The 20,871-nt window shown below is 33.2% G+C and overlaps 1 protein-coding gene across 1 annotated transcript in view; it reads right to left on the bottom strand.

The window, feature by feature from the left end:
• LOC108507303 (sodium channel protein type 3 subunit alpha) overlaps positions 1 to 20,871 on the bottom strand; it is a 73,767-nt gene that overhangs the window by 3,182 nt on the left and 49,714 nt on the right. Inside the window, exons 20-29 of the mRNA XM_017835160.1 lie at positions 17,374 to 17,494; positions 16,621 to 16,775; positions 15,383 to 15,556; positions 9,590 to 9,712; positions 7,827 to 8,108; positions 5,433 to 5,486; positions 4,140 to 4,277; positions 2,312 to 2,416; positions 945 to 1,215; positions 8 to 109 (exon numbers count right to left, since the gene is read on the bottom strand). Coding sequence (XP_017690649.1) covers positions 8 to 109; positions 945 to 1,215; positions 2,312 to 2,416; positions 4,140 to 4,277; positions 5,433 to 5,486; positions 7,827 to 8,108; positions 9,590 to 9,712; positions 15,383 to 15,556; positions 16,621 to 16,775; positions 17,374 to 17,494 — 1,525 coding nt within the window. The remainder of the gene's footprint in view (positions 1 to 7; positions 110 to 944; positions 1,216 to 2,311; positions 2,417 to 4,139; positions 4,278 to 5,432; positions 5,487 to 7,826; positions 8,109 to 9,589; positions 9,713 to 15,382; positions 15,557 to 16,620; positions 16,776 to 17,373; positions 17,495 to 20,871) is intronic.

Genomic DNA, 20,871 nt, shown 5'->3' on the forward strand with positions numbered 1-20,871 from the left:
TTGGCGCCTTTAATGAGGCGCAGGATTCGACCGATTCTGGCAAGTCGGATGACTCTGAATAGTGTGGGGGACACAAAGTACTTCTCAATCATCTCAGCTAAGAACATACCTAGAGAAAAAAAAAAGTGAATAATTAAATCCAATTTTAAATTTATTCATTACCTATAGAAAGATTTATATATTGCTATCTCCAAAACAATCAGTATAAGGAGTCTATGTTATAGGAAAACATTATGTAAGTTATTACATTTTATTGAAAGCTGTGTTTAAGGTGGAAGCATCTTTCTTGTGTTGAATTGCTATCTCAGAGAAGAGAAACAAGTAAAAGAAAGTCTGCCAGGAAAGGGAAATTTATGTCTTAGATACAGTTAATTCTTGAAGCTGAGCCTATAACCACTGTCTTTTATGAAGGATGATGTTGGCTTAATTTTTGCAGATCGGCGATTTTTTAACAGATCTACGCTGTATCAGTAAATCTCTCTAAGATATGTCACTCTTTAAGAATAAAGGTTTGTCACATGCCTCATTTGCACCATGGAGAGTCATTGGCTTTTAACTGACAGAAATCTATTTACCAAGATCTCAGCAAAAGTAATGAAAAATCTCACCTCTTTCACATAGTTTTCAGTTTTGGTACTGAAAGCAAACCTGTGGTTAGTTTGTAAATATCACTGAACATTACTCTTTATATTTGTGCATGTTAATCTAATGTGCCAAACAGTTCCTTTATGTCTTTTGATGTGGAAACTGACAGTAAATCTAATGGGAAAGACAAAAATCTTAATATGCAACATTTCATATATTGTATGCCCAAAAGTATGAAGATCTGAATCAACATGTAAGTCAACAAGGAAAGAGAAAATTTCATATTTGGTATCATAACATTCTTGAAACAAATGTCTATTCCTTCCACTAGTTCTTTCTGGAAAGGGAATTGCTCTTACCTACTATGGAGAGAATCACAACGACAAAATCAAAAATGTTCCAGCCTATAGTGAAATAGTAATGGCGAAGTGAAATCAATTTCAGCACAAATTCTCCAGTGAAAAGGATAATGAACACCAGGTTAATCCGGGATAGAATTGTTTCCATTTCTTTACTCTGGTCATCTGTTTCTACCATCATTGTGACCATGTTAAGGCAGATAAGTATCATGATGCTGATGTCAAATACTTGTTTGGTTACAAAATCGAAGATCATGCCTTGGAATTTGTTCTGCAAAAACAAAGATTCAATACAGTTTATACTCTGAAAATATTTGGCTTTACAAATGCCAAATGGGAAAGCAACTCCCTTCAAGATTTAGGAGTGCAGAGCAAGACCCATAAACAGTATAGATGCTAATATATGCTAAACTCATGCTGGTTTTTGTCTCATCCTGTTAAGAGTGAATCAAGAAGTTCAACACTGCTGGCTGAAGAAGCAGGAAGGGAAACAATGCAATAATAAGAGTAATAAAAATGACAATTCATATTAATGGTGTAAAAAAAGCTGTTATAACTTGATAGCCAGCAAGAGTACCAGCCAAATAGAAACTAATTTTCTTATCTTTATTCTCAGCTGGCTTTAGAATGCTAGCCCTCTTTCTTCCCTAAACTAATTGTGCTTGGTGAGTTCATTAGACCACTGAAGTTACATGTCTCAAACACATCATGACTGCAATATCCTAGTTTTTCTCTAGTACTTAGCGCAATGTTTATTGCCATATGTCTCTCCTTTGAAAGGCTATTTATAACTGCTTGGTGCATAAGGTGCAACAAGTAGTTTATTTTTTCCAAACACTGTAGGAGTTCAGTAAATAACAAGAGTAGTGTCTTATCTCAGAGACAAATTTATCCTAGTTTATGTTTTACTTCCTAGGGCATTCTTTTATTCCATAAGATTTTCTACATCTGTCTTTTTCTTTCAGATTAGGTGACCACTGCCCTTTCTGTCTTCAGCAGCAGGGGCCAGTGCATCCCCATTTCCTACAAATTCTCTGTGAGGAGAAAAAAACAAAAAATGAAGTTTATCCCTGGTAACAAGAACCAATAGATGATCCAATCAACTGTGATTTTATAGGACTTTGGCAGGGAATTTTGAAATTTATCACATTAGCCTCATTAAATCCTACAGTTCACACTTCAGAGTGAATGTTTTTAAATGAAACATGAATGATCTATCTGATGGATCAAAAGGGGACAAATTCTACATTTACAAGAAAATGAGTGAAAAAAAATATTTTCTTGCCAGACATATAACTTTCTTTTTCAATATCATAATCCCAAATGAATATTTAATATTAGGAGTATATGAATCAAATTGCTCTTACCACTGGCCTTGGAATAGGTTTCTGTGGCTTTTTGGATCCAAGTTTTTTCATTGCATTGTAATATTTCTTCTGTTCTTCTGTCATAAATATATCCTGACCTCCAAAGTAAAAAAATAATATCAAAACTAATTATTATCATGTCCACACATAAAACATTTAACTATGATATGTCTCTCTGTAATATACCATATCATTTATATTTTATTTATATTTTAAAAAAGGGGTTTTTTTCAGGTATTTTTAGTGTGGATGCCCATATACATTCCTAACACATAGAGAAACCCCGTTACTAGTGCCTTGTCCAGTTGACAGTAGAGTTTTTCCAGTGTCTTCACTCTCACATTGTCTGACATGGCTAAAATGGTTGTTTCTATACTGATGATGGTAAATAACTTGCTGGTTAGGATATGTTTAGGGAATAGAAGAGTGACTACTGTCTTCCATGTCCTGTATTCTATATAGATTTTTAGGATTACAGCTAGACAGGTCTATAAGTGGCATAACTTTGAGACAAAAGGTGTGTCAAGAGAGTGTGTCTGTCTCTAATCTGTGTGTTTTAATGACCAAAAAAAATCACCTTTGATATGAACTTAAGAAAAGTAAACCATATCATGCCATAGCAAATTATTAATTAAACCACTACTGGAACCCTTGACTAACTCAAATGAGCTCTTGTTTGCAGATGCAAAAGCTGCCAGTCAGATGCCCAACTGACTGACTGAATTTCAGTATAAGTAAATGGTGCTTATTGATGAGTCTGCACTGTCAGATGGAAGCACAATGTCAAAGTCACTGTCTGCTGAACTGGCTGTCACAGCCTGAAGTATCATCATAATTGACAGAAAGTAACCCCAGGTGTGTTTATGAGTCTTTTAGGAAGCTAAAGAATATTTTCACATGGAAAAAATTCTGTAGTTCACAATTTTCTATTATCATATATTCTGTTTAGTACTGCTGTTTTTTATTTGGTGATTGGATAAATGCAAATCATATGAGACAGCTTTTTCATACAAAAATTGAGAATGATCTCGAGGTTCTAGTTCTTTTTGGCACTTGAAGGCTAAGAATTGTGAGGCTTCCAAGCATCTTAAATGTGATTAATTGTATTTTTAGATTTTTAAAGTTCTTTAAAAGAGAATTGTATGCATTATCAATAGTATTATTTTAAACATACTTGTGTGTCAAATCTATACAGAAAAAAACACCCTTCCCCTTACACATTTATTATTGATAAGAAATTATAGCTTGTATTTGTGTTTAATGACTTCATCTCATTTCTCACAAAAGTGTGTTAGAAAAACAGAGCTCTTTTGTACACATTTTAACTTGTATCTATAAGCTTATTCATGTAAGGGCTGTTGGATGTAATTTTAACCTACTCTTTATTCAGTTTGCAGATCCATTATCCATTGTATGAACACAGTGCCATATTGTATCTTCATTAAATATCAATAGTTTATAAGATTAATTAATTTATCTTAATTCTTTAAAGTTAATGAAAAAAAGAAATTATTTCATGGCAGATAATATTACTTCTAATCAAACCAGTAATACACATTCCCTCTTTTCGTGTTCATTTTAGCTATTTACACAATCTGCAAACTATTATGAACTGACTCATGACTTGTGCCTCTACATTTGTCAAAATGCTAAAATGCAAAGGTCAAAATCACATCCACAGATTTTAAAACAGATTAGTATTAAAAAAGAGACATTTTTATCCAGGGTCTTGGAATTACTTTTGATTTTTATTAGCCTTAAATAAATAACTTATTAATTAATTATAGCTAATAATTTATAGCACTATGGAAACATTTTAAATACTTATCTTCTTTTTTTGTTGGTTGAAGTTGTCTATAATGACACCAATGAAAAGATTCAAGGTAAAAAATGATCCAAATATGATAAAGATGACAAAATAGAGATACATATACAAGTTGTCCTCATACTTGGGTTGATCTTCTACCTAAAAAGTATTATAAATTTTATTACCCATGAGAATACTAGATGTAAAAAACAATGTATATAATTTATAACTAAGTATATGCTATCCCAGCTAGAAAAGCTATAAACTGCACTAATTTATTAAAAAATCCAACATGTCCACTCCTATCAATATTTGCAAAACTGGAAGCTGATAGAATTATTGCTCATATAGAATTTTCAAGTAAATGTGCCCACAGATATGTTTGTGTATGTACATATATAAAAAGTTCCTCATATAGAAGGAAGAAGTAATGTGGGACTTAGAGAAGTCATTAGTACTTAAAATTTTAACAGCAGAAATCTAAATAATTTATACTATATTCAGTATATTTTCATGCAACAAAATCAGTAAATTTTACTGTCGCCTAAATCTCCCTGGAACTCTTTTGGTCTTGCATGAGCATTCTTACATCCAGCTTAGAACAGATGCTTTCAATACATTTCTAGTGAATATATGTTTTGTGAAATCCATTAAATTGAGGCAAGTGTCAAGGAGGATTTTGTATTGTCTTGATTTTTCTGGATTCCACATCTCAACATTTGCACCATTACAGCAGGAATGAGCAGGAATGTAGAAATTCTGAAGATAATGAAACATGATATTTTACTCTGGGAGACAATATCACTAACATGAGTATTTGTACAGGTTGGACATAGTTTTGGTTTTGTAGACAAGATACAATTCTAATCTCCAGAAATCTTAACAGATGATCTTCAACCTCAAAATCCAACTGCTCCTAAATATCTAGATAACACAACTGCTCAACCTAAAGAAAACAATTAAATGCACAGTCATAAATTATGAAACAAGATTAATATATGCCAGATTTAATAACTGCGTTATATAATCTTAACTGAATTCATTACCATGATTACCAAAGGAATTAGTTAAAAAAACTCTTCTTTGTTCTTTTACATTAACATTAGCATTTCAAAAAAAAGTCTGCCTAAATTAATTCAGCTTATTTGGCCTAAACAGAAGGAAGTGGGATTAATTCTTTCCAGTAAAAATTTTAAGAATCAGAAAAATATGTATTGGTGCTGATTATAATTTTTCATGCTATTTTGTGTGTAGCTGTTTAAATTCTATACCCTATATCAGAATATAACCAACAGATGATCTTTAAAGTCTTACATCTCGTGAATCAACAGCAGCATACATAATGTCCATCCATCCTTTGAAAGTAGCCTAGAAATAAAACACAGTTGCTTATCTTCCCTGTAAAAATTCAAATTAACTAGGTTATTTATTTATTTATCTAGACCATAACTGTTAATAAAATCAATTCTAAATTTATAAACCACAACTAAAAACACAGGCATAATAAAACATTTTTCATAGGTTTTTTGAGAATGTATTTTTTAGGTATTTCAAAAATATTAAAAACCAGGCTCTGAAGGTCTCAGCAAGGCCACAGTGTGTTTGGAGCTGCAGATGATTATTTTGCAGGTGAAGAATGATAGACTTAGACAGACATTAATGCTAGAGATGTTTAGGTAGAATCCACTAGAATCACCCATGGCTGCAGCCATTTTGTTAAGTTTACAGCATGAATTGATGAAATCAGCAATACAGCTTCTGGACAGATACCAACATGCATCTGAATGTTTTTTTCTGTGTCTAAACTGACATAGTATTTTTAGAAATGTTTTAATCCCACATAGCTAAAAGGAATAGACTGTTCAAAGTAAAAATATACATTGATTCTTGAGAGATTTGTTTTACAGAAGACCAAAAAGTGAACTGTGAAAGAGCTGCAATTAACATCTATAAGAACTTGGCTGCGTTCCTATAGAGACTTTGTGTATATAAAGAGTAAAAAAGATCTGTCATCATTGCTCTAAGAAGGTGATTTTCATGGATGCAGAATGTCCACTTTCTAAGGAACGCCAAAGGGTTGGTGTGACATGCTGGCTGGAAGTCTGAGTGCACAATTATTAGCCACAGTTTCCATGCTTATTCACAATAAAGAAAAAAGAACTAAAAAGCCTGGGAAATGAACAGACAAAGAGCATCACTCCTGAGGAGATTCAGGAGAAGAACCATCTCAAGGAGTATATTTCCATCTGTGCTTGCCAGAAGTGGCTCTGGTACTTTGGTACAGTTGCCAGTTTTCATGGCAGAAAACTTGCACTCTGGAAGTGTTCATATCCTCCTGAATCTTGTAGTGCAACAGCAGTTTACTGGGAAGGTATGCTTGGAGTCAGGCTTCACAGAACTTTCTGGCTCAGTTGACAATTGTCAGCGCACTTTGCATAGCAATATTAGGAGAGGAGGAGAGTTCAATAAGAGCAATAAATGCAGAATAAGAGCAGAGGGAGACTGTTAATGGACAATCAGATGAAGAGGTGAAGATGCTCAAGGATCTCTTAATATCTGCAGGAAAAGTAAAGGTCAGAAGGGAATATCTGAAATGGAAAATTTTGGAAAATCAGGACTAAGAAAAAAATAAAAAAGAGAAGAATGAAAAGTTCACAGTATTGAAGTAGTCATTAAAGACCAAGACTGTCTGGATATGTGATATGGATGAAATTGAGACAGAGCTTCAAGAGATTAGCAGTTTTCCTTGCTTCTTCAGAGGCAAGTATTGGTAATAAGACAGTTCAGCTTAATCTCCAGTACAAGAGTAGCAACGAGATCTGAAGTCAGAGAATCAGAGTCATCATTCAGTACTACTACTCAGCAGATGAGAGTCACATTGCCTTTAGAGGCAAAACATTTTAAGCCAGGTAGTTAATTTTGGAATTAAGGTCAACTAGGAATACTGACCTGCTCTGAGATAGAAAGGATAAGCATGCAATTCTTAGATAACCTTGAATATCAGAGCTGTAACAATCTCATGACATTTCTGACATGTTTTCATTCAGTGAAGCTGTATGTCAGGTTATAGACAAGTGATTCTACACAGTTCAATCATCTAAATATAATTTTATGCTTTCTTGCTTGTGTTTTGGGTCGATCCCAGCTATCAGAAGCTCCATTCTAAGCCAAGGAGCCTGTAAAGAGCTAAGGTCTTCACTTCTCTGATGTAAATAAAATATGCTCAGTACTTAGAACAAAGGCATTTCTGTACTACAGTGCACAGGATAAGGAATTGAAGGGGAAACACAATTTACAGATTTTGTATAAGTAGCAGTAATTAATGGAATGAATATGCCATGCAATACAATAACATCTAATACTTCACAAGGATAATACTATAAGTAACATAATGCTTATTTGGTATACTATAATGACTCTTTAATAAGCATTAAGGAATATGATGTTCTATACTGTGCACCACTAAAAAGATTCTTATACCTTTTCCACAAACTATTTTCACATTATTATTATCATCATCATGAGACTGTATTCCCTAGCCTTGGAATGGAAAACTACTCTACTACCATTAATACAAAAATTACAAGAAACAGTGCAATAGAGCTGTGTGAGCTGCACATCACTGCTACAAAGAAATTATTCCACTACTTAACAGTCATTTTTCCAGATTCTTTAAAAGAAGCAAAAAGAAAACATAAGTCTACTTACTACTTGAAGCAGAGCAAGATATCCAGCTCCTACATTATCAAAGTTTACTTTCACGTTTTTCCATCGGGCACTTTGATTGTTTTTTATGAGTTCCTGACACTGAGTATAATTGTTGACATCACTGATATCAAACATCTCACCAGTTGTAGTGTTGACACAGTGATAAAATTTTCCAGCAAACAGATTTACTCCCATGATGCTGAAGATTAGCCAGAATATGAGACATACCAGCAATACATTCATGATAGAAGGGATTGCTCCTACAAGGGCATTTACAACCACCTAGTGTACAAATTAGACAAAATAGCCACTTAGTTAATGAAGAGAAAAAAAAAATTTAAAACACTTTAAAAATGTTTAAAAAGTATTAATATGGGATGAGCATTTGAAATACTACATTAAGATTTATGGAGGAAACATTAATTAAGGTTTAATAAAATGCTAATGAGATTGCAAAAAGCAAGAAATAAAATAACATGAAACAAAAGACAATGCAAAAGTCTGAAAAAAAATCAAAAAGCGAAAGAAAACCTGTTAGTAGCAAGATGGATTCTGAGAATTTGTGTGCTCTAGAGAAAAAGAGAGAAATAAATGTTAAATTCCAACAATATAAATCAAAATCTATAAATAAAAATAAATAGCAAATAAACCAGAAAAAGCTTAAAAAATGATGATGCAGAAGACTGAATAAAAATGTCTGCATGTAAAACTATCATTACTAATGATTTTATTCTTAGAAACTTTAGGTATATATGGCCAGCACCGTATTTCAGTATCCATATACAATGTAACACACTACTTATTCAGAAAGTGCAGAGGTATGACCAGACTATAAATATGTATTGCAGCATTGGAGTACTTTTGGGTGAAAAACTAAAAGGAGATTTCTCAATAACTTTTCCTTGTTTTTCCAGGAAATAGCATAGTCTGCACTTTCAGCAGACAGCTTACAATAGAGGTTTTTTAGGGTTTTTGGTGTTTGGTTTTTTTTTTTAGTTTGTTTGTTTGTTTTGTTTTTTTCTCTTTTGGTCAGATTGGCAGAATATGAAAATAATATTTTTTCTCAACATGACAGTTTTAGCTTGCTAGGAGGAGATGTAAGAGTACAGCAGATGCATTCAAATGAAGTAAAAAGACATTAGCTGAGAAAACGATTTCCCATCTCTCCCCTTCTGTACTTCCAACCCTATGCTTATTTCAGGTGTCTGCTCAGAAAATCTTTCCCTAATACTATAACATTTATTGTGGGACTTTTTTTTCCCCAGGCAGGTAGACAGGGAGCCACAGTGTGGCTTTAGTTTCTGGTGTGTCACTCTTGTCAGCTTCTTAATCTTGTTTTGGTTTGTTTCGTTTTCTGTCTAATCCTGTTCCATCCTGAACCACTGACAAACTAACTGAAGTTAGCTACAGAAATTGATAAAAAAAGTTCCCAGCTAAACTGGAAAAAAATCTCCAACCTTTGTTCTAAAATCTGTCATGTCCTTTTACTTTTCTAGGTCCACAAATCAATGAAAATTTCAATGGTCAGTGGGCTGGGATAAGACAACTGCAGCAGTGAGCACGCAAATATAATGAGCACGAGGTCTGGTCTCCAAAGGTGAGCTGTACACAGGTCTTGTTTATAAGGACATGGTGGAAGGCCTTTTTCCACGTTTTTGCATGTATTCCCATTCTGGAGTTCTTTGAAGAAGGCATGAGTGGAACCATTAACACATTAATTTTTATATGCATACATTCGTTCAGACTCATTCGTTGTATCTCACCCTCATTCCTTCAAATCGTGACAAGGCTCTTAAAGGTCTTAAAGCTCTTAAAGTCCGTAGTGATTTAATGGCACCAAGTTCAGAATAGCCCAGAGCATTGGCTATTAAACTAACCAATGAGACCTATAAAATACAAAAACAATATTATTTTAAAAATGTTTCTACACTGTTTATTTAAAACAAAACCCAACAGATCAACAGTGACAAATTGAACAATGCCACAATTTTCATACTTGCTGGAAAGGCAAGAGGTCTCATAAAGGCATGGTTGAAAAAGCAATATATGCTATTGAATGTCTATTATGGTTCAATAATGTTTAACAATCATATGGAAGCACAGTGTTGGTGAAGGATATGATTTTCAGGAATATATAAAGACAAAATAGCCACACATTCTGTAACTTCATTAAGGTTTAACCTTCCAAACAATTTAAAATTCTGAATATATTAGAATATTTGATTAACTACTGACAATCTTTTGAATATCCAGAATCACTAATAATATGCTGAATATTTTAGTGGTTAATTTAAAATATTTGTTATAAATATTACTTCTAAGTCAAACACAGAGAGTTCATAGCAACAATAACCAGGATATTTCTGAAATATGTATTGAAAGAGTTGGTACTTTCTCACTTGCCTGACAAATCTATTTGTTTTTATATAGGAAAATATTTTGTATAAAAAAACATTACGGGATAGATATCAACAGATACTAGCCTTATAAATCTCATAGTAAGAGCTTTATTATCTACAACAGTAGTAAGATCCTGATGATTGTTATTGGGATTTTATTATAAGACAATCCAATTAAGTAAGGCACAATTAATTTGCGTCTCAAATGGAACTGAGGTTTAGACAGTGTTAATGTGAAAGAAATTAATTTGCTTTGAGCAGTTTTGGAGGCAGGAGTGGTACATCATACCTTACTCATATTTTATTCAGTTCTACCACCAAAAGACACGTAAATGAACATAGACATATTTCGGTCCTTGAGGAAATTCCTCAAATGTTCATTTCTGTGCAGAGCTCTTCAAATGTTGTACAGAAATAGGCATTCACTGATAAGGGTGGTAAGATTTTGTCCATTATTTGAAACATGGGTATCCTATGTTACTTATATCCATAAGGAACAATTAGATGACTTTACAAACACAAGAGTTACAAGATCATGTCTCAAAACGACAATCCAAGAGCAAATACAAATCAGTTATTCATAACTATTCATAACTATTCATAACTATGTTGCTATATATATTAATGTAACAGAAAATAGTATTTTAGTGAATTCATATCACTGTATATTTCAACTGGATTATATGCCAGGATGTAATTCTTTTTATTAAAGGAAAGGTTTATTTTATTGCTGTAATGGATAAATGGAACTTGCTGTGATTTATAAGCGTATTAGAAAGAAAATCTTACTCATTTTCTGTAGTTTGTAACTGAAGTCTGTTCTCTTACAAGAGATAACATTAGTGTTTCTGCCATTACATTAACTTTGTCATTAATTGTTATTAATAACTGTCATTTGTACACCTTATTTGTCTTGTGATTCTGCAGTGAAAGAGTTCTTTGTTATCCTTAGCCACCTTTAATATATTCCAATGATAACAAGACATGGAATTTTCTGTATTTTTAATAGAATATTCATTTATTCATTCACATCAACAAGATGCCCAGACATGACAATAAACTTTAGTGGAAAGACAGCACATTTTACGAATGAAAATTAAATTATGAAACAAATATTTAAAAAATCCCTCTGGGAGAGTAAGACATCTGCTTTAAAACTGAACTCACATTAATGGCTGCTTAATTTTATACCTTTCTCCCTAAACTAGCACCATGCCTTAGCTGTGTTTCACAAACCAGACTCCTTCCAAGCTAGTTAGATAGTGGCAGCTCCTCTAAGCTCAGTGGCTCTGTGCGCACTGGCAGTTCTCAGGTTCTGATTGTAAGGTCTTGTTTGTGCTTTCTATTTCAAACTATTGGCAGCTTTCTTATCATGGTGCTAATGCTATTACACCATAAACCTGAAATTGTTTCTCAGAGAAATACTTCATCTGTTGGAAACAACGTTTCCCTCTGAAGGACAGTTCATAGGAGAAGCAAAGATCTGCTTAGAATTCTATTGGATATACAGCTGTTCTGTACTGCTCTGGTGTTCTTAGTCTTCTTAGCTTGGTTTTCTCTCATCCGTTCCACTCGTTTTGTTGCTAGTAGGTGAGAAAATAAATGTCTCTATACACTGATAATTAATTTCTTTATTTTGAGATAAGAATGCATGCAGATGCAGTAATTTTAAGAAATGAAAAAGAACTCAAAATAGTGGAAAGATTTTCTACATTTGCCTCCTAAAACAGTGGGGTTGTATGTCCTTATTTTTGTTTGTCTTCTAACGTAGAAACTTGGCAGTCACAATTCGCCCTGCTCAGAATCTTCAGTCAGGGTTGTCATCTGAGCCAGATCATTGTTCACACAGCTTCACCTGAACTTTATTTCTATTTAGGCCTAAAAGTTTCATCCATAGGAATTCTGTGCTACTTGGGGAGGGGGCTAATTATGATAGGGGGGGCTATAGGATACATATATATATGTACTTCATAGGATACATATATGTATATATGTACTTCATGAATAACTCCTAATTTAACTTGTTTTACTGGCAAGTAATCAAAATTTATTTTGTTTAGATGCATAATTTCAAGTTATGATTCTGTTCTGTCACTCACTGAACAACAGTGTTGGGGTTTATGTCTATGTCATCTGAATATCCCTTTGAATTAATTAATTAATTTCATTATTTTCTGGATTTTCCAAGCCAGATAGCATACATGTTAGGATGCATGTAATGAAATATGAGACTGGCTAGAAAGAAAAAGTGACATTTCTTTATATATCTGGTTTCCCAGAACATCAATATTCTTATTTTCTATTAGTTTTATTATGAAATTGTCACAGCATGACTTGCCTCTTACTCTATGCGCATGGCATTTAGTACAGTAGTATAATGTGACCTTGATATTTTCCAGAATGTTGCTGCTGAGTTAATTATTCTGGAAAGCTAATAAAAGGGTTGAAAGCATGGTTTAATTAAATTACTTTAATTGTTTCACAAAAAGGATGAAACATTTTTAGCTATATGAAAGAAATATTAAACAGGCCATCAATATGACCATTTTTTAATGTACTATGACACAAGCCCTGTTGGAGGATTCTACATTTAATTGTTCAAAACCTGTACTCACTAGCACCATCAGGTGCTAGCAATTTCAGGGTGGTCAAATATTTCATTCCACTTACAGCCCCATTATTGTCCCACAGTATTTGGCAAATACATGATTTTTTTTAAATGTTACTTATTTCCATTTCATGCATGTATGATTTATTAACAAAATAATTTAAAAATAAAGTGTCTCTACCAAACTATAGGACCAACTCATAAAGTTAAAAAATATATAGCATAAAATGTTATCAATTAAAGATTATCTAAGATTACATATCATAGCAGAAAACTACACAACAGTAGTTTACAAACAAATGTAATAACTGAAAAACTGATTGGGTATTCCCTGTTGTCTTTCCTGATGTCCTAGTTAGTTCCTAGCTTGGTATGTGGCAAAGACAACTTAGAATCATTACAGCTGTACCTTAAAACCTAGACAAAATAAACTCATGAGAGATGGCTGTGGAAAGAGGAGTAAAAGCAAAAACCAAAGTACAGGATGACATGTTCCATACAATCTAGTTGTGTTGGGTTAAGACATTGTTGTCTCAAACCTTTACTGGATATCTCTGCCAGAATTAGCCTCCCTCCAAAAAAGTGAGTATCAGCCTTATTCACAGCTGTCTGCATATAAAATTCAGTCTATTTGCTGAAACCACTGATAAATGTGTTTGATCTAATTTACCAGGTTGTAATTTTGGGTACATAAGCCACTCCATCGAAATATCTGCTCCTTGCTACAGACATTGTTGCATCAGGCAGAAGAGTGGAGCAGAGAGATGGCATGATAAAGTCTTAAACTGAGGTAGGCAGGTGTACCAAGAGTCACAGCTGTAAACTGACAGAGCTGAAAATTACCATTTCTTAGTGTAATTATTAAAATCTAATTTGTTCACAGACAGTGAAAGCAACTATGGTTGCTTCTCACAGTGAGGGACTCAGGTATCTGAGATATTAAAGGTCAAAGCCCTAAAGGACTATCAATGTTTACTCCTGAATAATTTTAGAGAATGGAATTAAACAATTTGATTAACTTTAGTCACTTCTAATGAGGAAGGAGACACTGGTGTTCTCACTGGCAGAATGCCACTGAATCACACCTGTTTAAACTGTCTGTTAAAGCAGCATAAATTCTCTGCTTTTCTATAGGAAGATAACATGAGCTCACATATTTCTTCCAAGTGCTGTCTGATGGTGCTAAAGAAATTGCTGAATTAGCCTTAAGCACAGTAAGGCATTTTTTACCACTTTATGGAACATTAAATATAATTCTTTAAAAGTAGAAAGTTCCAATCTCATTTAGTTATGCTTTTGTTTATAAAATGATAAGTTACAGGTAAAAAGTTAGCAATATGTGCTGCTTTAATTACGATGATATATTTTATAAGTCTAAGGCTAAACTAAGAAACCACAGAGTATGGCTCAGAATAATCTGTTTAGGTGTAAGTTAGAAAAAGAATAATTAAAACATGAGTTATAATTTATCTAAAAAAATCCATTCTTAACATAATCCTGTAAAGGACCATCTCTCTACTTCATTAACATCCTCTTGAGAAAACCATTCATTCATGAGTAGAGTAGATTTTCAGGACAGATCTAGATATTAACTGTACAACAAAACTAACTTGAGCAGATTAGAAAAAAGAGGTGGTCTTTCATTTTGAGTTATGGGCCAATCTAGGTAGTTATTTTTTTTTTAGTGGGAGTTGCAAATCTGATACATTTCTGCATACATAAGGGAAAAATATTGATGTGACCAGGATTTATGCAAACTTCTCAAGAAATATGGCAGCATGGACAGAAATTACTATCAACTGCCCTGAGATGCCATCTCTCAGTTCCACAATGAGGACACGTATAGCCAATGAACTGGGTCAGATAATGTGCAAAGGCGAGAAACCAAAATATTCTGGGAGCAAAACCAACTTTGATCCCTTCTGACAACATAAGCAAGGCCTTTGCACAGAAGTCTATCACAGCTGGGAAGGCAGCCAAGAAACCTTGTATTCTCTTTTATCACAAACCCTGCCAAGTTATAGCTGATTTAACTATTGCAGATTGTCAGCCTATTTAAACTAATTAAATTTTAGACCAAATAGCCACAGCCTTTCTGTTTTTGCTAGAAATGATAACAGGATAGTTTTGAGGGAGAAAGTTCTGAGAACTCAGATGAAATCTGGACCAAATGTATTTTGTTTCACTTGAAAAGTTGCAGTGTTTGTAGAAGAAACTTGAACAATGAAATGTCTTATTTGCTAAGGAATAAAGTAGTATGATCAAAGATAGCATGTTTAAAAACTCAATTTTTTCCTCATAAAATCTCTTGCTACATCGTGAGTATGAAATTATTAACCATCAAGAACGTCCAGGCATCTTTTCTGTTTTGGCATAGGAATGTACTTCAAATAACACCTCCAGGTCACTGCAGGCTACTATTAATGCAGTATAACTATACGATGTGAATTATTTTTGCATGTTTATAAGATTACTTAGTGGTAATGAATTTTACAACATCAAAAACTTTACTATAGTGAATTTTACGATATTAATGACTGTATACTTACATCAACAATCAGGAAGTCCAGCCAGCACCAAGCATTAGTAAAATATATTTGAAAACCATATGCTACCCATTTTAAAAGCATTTCCAAAATGAAAATATATGTAAAAACTTTGTCAGCATATTCCAGCATGGTCTTGATAGTTTTGCGTTGTTCAATATATATATCTTCAAAAGCCTATAAAAATATATCCAGGTATTACTACTATTTCACAGAATATGGATTATAAAATTAAGGAATAAATAATATTAAGTAAGTAGGTTAGAGCTAATCTTTCCCATTGTTCTTCTTCATCCTCTTATTTTATATCTTTTCCATCTTTAACCACATTACAAGTTGGAGCAACATTATGTATTCTTCCCTGTATGGAGTTGAATATATATATATATATATATATATATATGTGTATTTATATTTTATTTTACTAATGTATGAAGAAATAAACTCACAGCATGATTTTTTTATCCTCTGTGGTATTAAGAATCTTTCATATACACACACAAAAACCCCCAAACCTTTCTTATACAACGTCTAAGATATGTCTGTTGCATTCTAGAAAGCAGCTAGAGGGATTCCATTTCTATCCTCCATCAATCAAACATATGTCTAAAAGTCAAATTAAAAGGCAATGTAGTTGCTAGAATGTACAACTATGCACATTTATATTGTAGCAACTGTTCAACTTGAGTAAAGCTGGAAAGGCAGGTAATGTAAATCTCTTTGGAAAGTGGTTGTTAGGTTTAATTTGCTGCTGCACTCTTCCGTAGCTCCTGCCTTCAAAAAAGGAAGAGAATGAATTAATTATTCCATTTCTTGGTATAGTCTTTCATAAGGAAAATTCAAGGAGTGGCTGAGCCTAGAAGGAATTAAGGATTTAAAACCACTCATTTAGCTATATATTCACGGTTAACAGTCCTTTGTACTCAAATCTCTTGACAAACATGCTGAAAATTGGCAGGCAATTTAAACTCTGAGTGGCTACACTGTCTTAAATTGCATAAAAATTGCATAAGTTTTATTTTTACACTGGTAAGACAGAAGTAGCACTAGAAAGGTGCATGTGAAATTTATCAAACTTTTTCAAGTTTGGGTCAAGTTTCATTCCATCCTGAAATGATAAAATGCAGGGAGTTTTATACACCTCCAAGGAAAACAAGTCTTTCTGAAGCAAATTTGATTTTTGCTGTTGCTCCTAAAGAGATATCTAAACATATCAGCATCTGCAATTTTGTTCTACTTACTAGTGCTCCACTGCTGAGGAGAATCATGAATACAATGAAAGTCTCAAACCAGTTGTGTTCAACTATGCTGTAGCAGGTCTTTCTAAGATTCCACCAAGTTTTTCCTTTGCCATCCTCTATACTTACTTGACAACATGGAAATTTTTGCACACAACCTGCATTAGATTAAGAGACATTAGGATCCAAAAGTCAATTACTTTAAAGTCAATATTTACTGTCATATCAATATTGTTAGAAGCTTTAACTAATTTTATAGTTTTTTTAATTAATCACTGGAATGCTGAATAGGCTATCACATCACATAGGATGCTGAATATCTGAATTCAGATAGCTAATCTTGAGATAAACCAGACAGTAGGAGACATAATTATGAGTAAAGTCAATCAAAAAAACATTGATTTTTTTTGACTGTTGGCATGTAACTGTTCCAACTGTTGGTGGAGTCACACAAAAATTTATTTGTTCCAAATTTAAAGGGCCTTTTCAAATAACTGAAAAGCATTTTAACAGCAGAAATGTTAATGACATTTCTTCATTACAAAATGTATGCAGTGGCCAGATAGATAAAGTTACTTAAAGCCTAGGGAAACCTTGTTTTTGCATCTGATTTCCAACATTCTAGGCTAAAAGTATTTTCTTTTGATTTTTGAGGTCAAGAAGGCCCACTAGACTTGAAACCCTCAAGAACTTAAATGTGCCAGTAATAATGTCATTTTAGCAATACATCTCTGAAGTCAACAGTTATTCTACAACCTTCTGTAAAACAGGCTTCTGGTTCAAGAGCTTCTTCACTTTCAATTTCTGCTTGCTCGCCCTCTCCAGGAGGAGCAATATCAACTGTGCTGCCTTCTGATGAGCTTGATGCATTTAGTTTCTGCAAGTAAAGTTCCACAGAACAATTTTTCTCATTAGATACATATTCTATAAGAAATGATACTGAATCAAATCATGCCAGTCTGACTTTTGAAGAATGGTAAACTTACAAATACGCATCACCAAAAGTAAATCCACGGTAACGACATGTACATTGCATACTTCCGTTTCCCAGTTTATCTTCTCATAGGGAACATTTAAATATAATTTAGCTACTAACCTGATCCACGTACATGACTTCTGAAGAATTCTCAATAGAATTAAAATGGGAGAGTCTACATGTACCCAACTCTTAAATTACTTCATTTTCTTTACTATTATACTGGATTACATTGAAAATGACTCTTAGTTTTCTGAGTGAAATGAATTAACAGAAATCTCCACTAACACACACCTTATCTGGATTTAAAAGCTGTAAATATAATAGCATTTAATGGCAATTTTCTGCACAATTTAATTTTTGCATAAAGCACAAACTAACAGATCCAAAATATCTTCTTTGCATTCCAGTCTTGTGTGCTTATTGAAGGACTTCCTGATGTCCCTTTTATCCCAAATTTTTCTGTCATTCTACTACTTTTTTGTACAGTGAAATACTATAGCCCTTACTACAGTAAAAGCACTTCTAGATCTGAAAACTGCAAGAATTGAAGAGTGACATAGAACAACTCAAATAAAGAAACTTTTTACCAAGTACATTAAAATTCTGATCAGGTCAAAGTATTCATCAGTCATGCAAGACTGCCCATAATTTTGTCCTTTTAAGAAAGTGTATTTTGAAAGGACGAACCTGCTAATAATGCACAGAACAAATGCAATAATCAGACAGAGTTTATAACTTGTTTTCAGTTGTCAATACTGTTGTGTCTTTAATTGTTTTCATCCAAAATACATTCTTTTTTACTGTGAAATAAGGCTTGTAATCAGAAAGCAACATTAAAAAATTCATGGCAGTGAAATAATTCTGATTTATCCCATGTAGCTATAGTACATAGGAATTTCAAGGGGGAATGTAGAGTGCACCTCTAACTTAAATCAACTGTACAAGTACTGATGTAACAAAAGGGCATTTAGTCACTGACGAGATCTGTGGGTTTAGTTTAGCCAATATGGTCATGTCCTTTGACTTTTGGATGAAGGCCATGTAGAGAAAGGATGAAGACCTTTCTACACAATTTTGTTGAGAGAATGCTTAATACATTTCACATTTAGTTTTCAAGATAGTGACATTTTTAGAATATAAAAAAACCCCTTCTGTTCAGAGGATTTGAATGATTTTGCAACAAATAATAACAATAACTTGTTTTTTGAGAAAAGAGGCATTTCCATGTAGTCTCTTCTTCTTCAGAGACACTGCTGCAAATTAGAACTAGTTATTCAACTCTTCAGTTAAAACCCAGTCTCTTCAGGAAAATCTATTCGCAGCTAAGGGCTTTCTCTGCCAGAAATTAAGTAAATGGCACGTATATCTTAATATAGCTTTGTAATCAATTCTTTCCTCATATTCAACTGTTATATGAGATGAATGAAGTTTAAAATAAAGGTCATGTTGGATAATGGATAATTTCAGGGCTAATTTTCAAGAAGCTGACTTTTGCACACACATGCAAATGTAGTCAATATAGGGTCACTCAGACATCAGGTTGTTACTGCACTGTGACCAAAAATAAAGGACTTGTCACATAATAGAAAAGATTTCTGACAAGCACACAGGTTTGAGTTTAAAAACCATTCTTTCCCTTTTTACATATCATGATCTGTCATACATGGAAAATCATGCTGACAAATGTGAAAAGATTTGGATAAATACATTGAGAACTAGATGCTTCCAAAGTTTAGGCTTTTTGCTTAGTAAACATGTTAAAATACCTTGTTTCATTTTTTCATACTCCGCTTCCTGTATGATTTCCAAAATTTATATATGTAAAATAGTTACAGCCATATTGCCTCTAAATGGAATAATTTATTACTGATCATGTAAATCTGTAAGTCTGGAATAAAATATTGCATATCTCATATTGTGAGAATATTTTAAATTTCATGATCTATATTGCATTTACAAACCGAAATGCCCAGTAACGTACACTACATTAAGCATTATTAGCACACCACCTTATTATCCACACATAAGGCTCTCTCTCCTTTAAGAAGGGTAAAATACTTGTGAATTAACTCTCTTTTTATATATCATAGAAATACCAAGAAATAAGAAGTCTGAAACTTGTCATTGAAATTATAGGCAGTTTCTTCATTAAATAAAAACCAAATGTTGTGAACATAATTATCTGTCACATTCAAGTTAGGGAAATTAAAACTAATTCATGGCCTGATCCATCATCATTAAATCAATTACTGACTTAACAGCAGCAAGGTAAAGGTTCATAGTAAGCATCAATTCTAAATCTAGGAGTGCAAATTAAAAGGCAGTCAAAATTTTAACTGCATCTTTCCATGTAAACTCTGCTGCAAATAGTCCTGTCAGCATAGCTGCTAAAAACCACGTGACAAAAGTGCAGTTTATAACCAAAAAAACCTACTATAGTTCTATTAAATAATTTTCACATAAAGCATTCCCTTCACTATTTTTCAAATAATCTCGAACAACTGCATTATTAAGAAAAAAAACCTCATTAGTTAATAAAAATCCTCTTCTTTGCTTCAAGACCCTAAATTAGGAAAGAACCAATACATTTTAAATAAGGTGACATTAATGATATTCTTTCTAGCAATGAAACTAATAAAGCTAACAGGAAGCTCAAGATTCATGATAGATTAGCACAATCTTCTTTTCAGCTCATAAATGTGATTATCAGCCTCCAGAACACACCATGCCCTATAAATACTTCTTTGCATCTTCAATGATATCGCATTTTCCTTTATAAGGAAACATTTGAAAGCGATTGCTTATGATGCAGCATTCTCAAGGCCTGAATCAGCAAAACAACATGCTTGACTAGAGCAGAAGCCTGAGCAATACTGTGAAAATCACACACACACACACACACACACAAAATCAGACTACCTCAATGGGATTATATTTTTCTGAAAACAGCAATATCAATATTATTGTGTAGAATATAACAGAAAAAATGCTTCATCACCAACCCAAATACTTGGTTAATGTATGTATAATCAGCTTCCATAATGTCCTTTCAGAGCAATGCATCTCTTATCAACAGCTTCGATCATTAAAACAAGCTTTGACCAACAGCATATTAGTGTGCCCATTTACAAGAAAGCATTCACTTAAGACCTAGTCTTGCTCTCATTTGATTCTATTCTAGATTTCAATAAGAGCAAGAGCAGGCTACTAAAATTTTAAGCTTTACAAATGGCTTCATGATTCAAGTGACAATAAAAAAAAAGGGATTCAGCCAT

The sequence above is a fragment of the Lepidothrix coronata genome, unplaced genomic scaffold (genome assembly GCF_001604755.1).
Source record: "Lepidothrix coronata isolate B3197 unplaced genomic scaffold, Lepidothrix_coronata-1.0 Scaffold250, whole genome shotgun sequence".
Classification (NCBI taxonomy): Eukaryota; Metazoa; Chordata; class Aves; order Passeriformes; family Pipridae; genus Lepidothrix; species Lepidothrix coronata.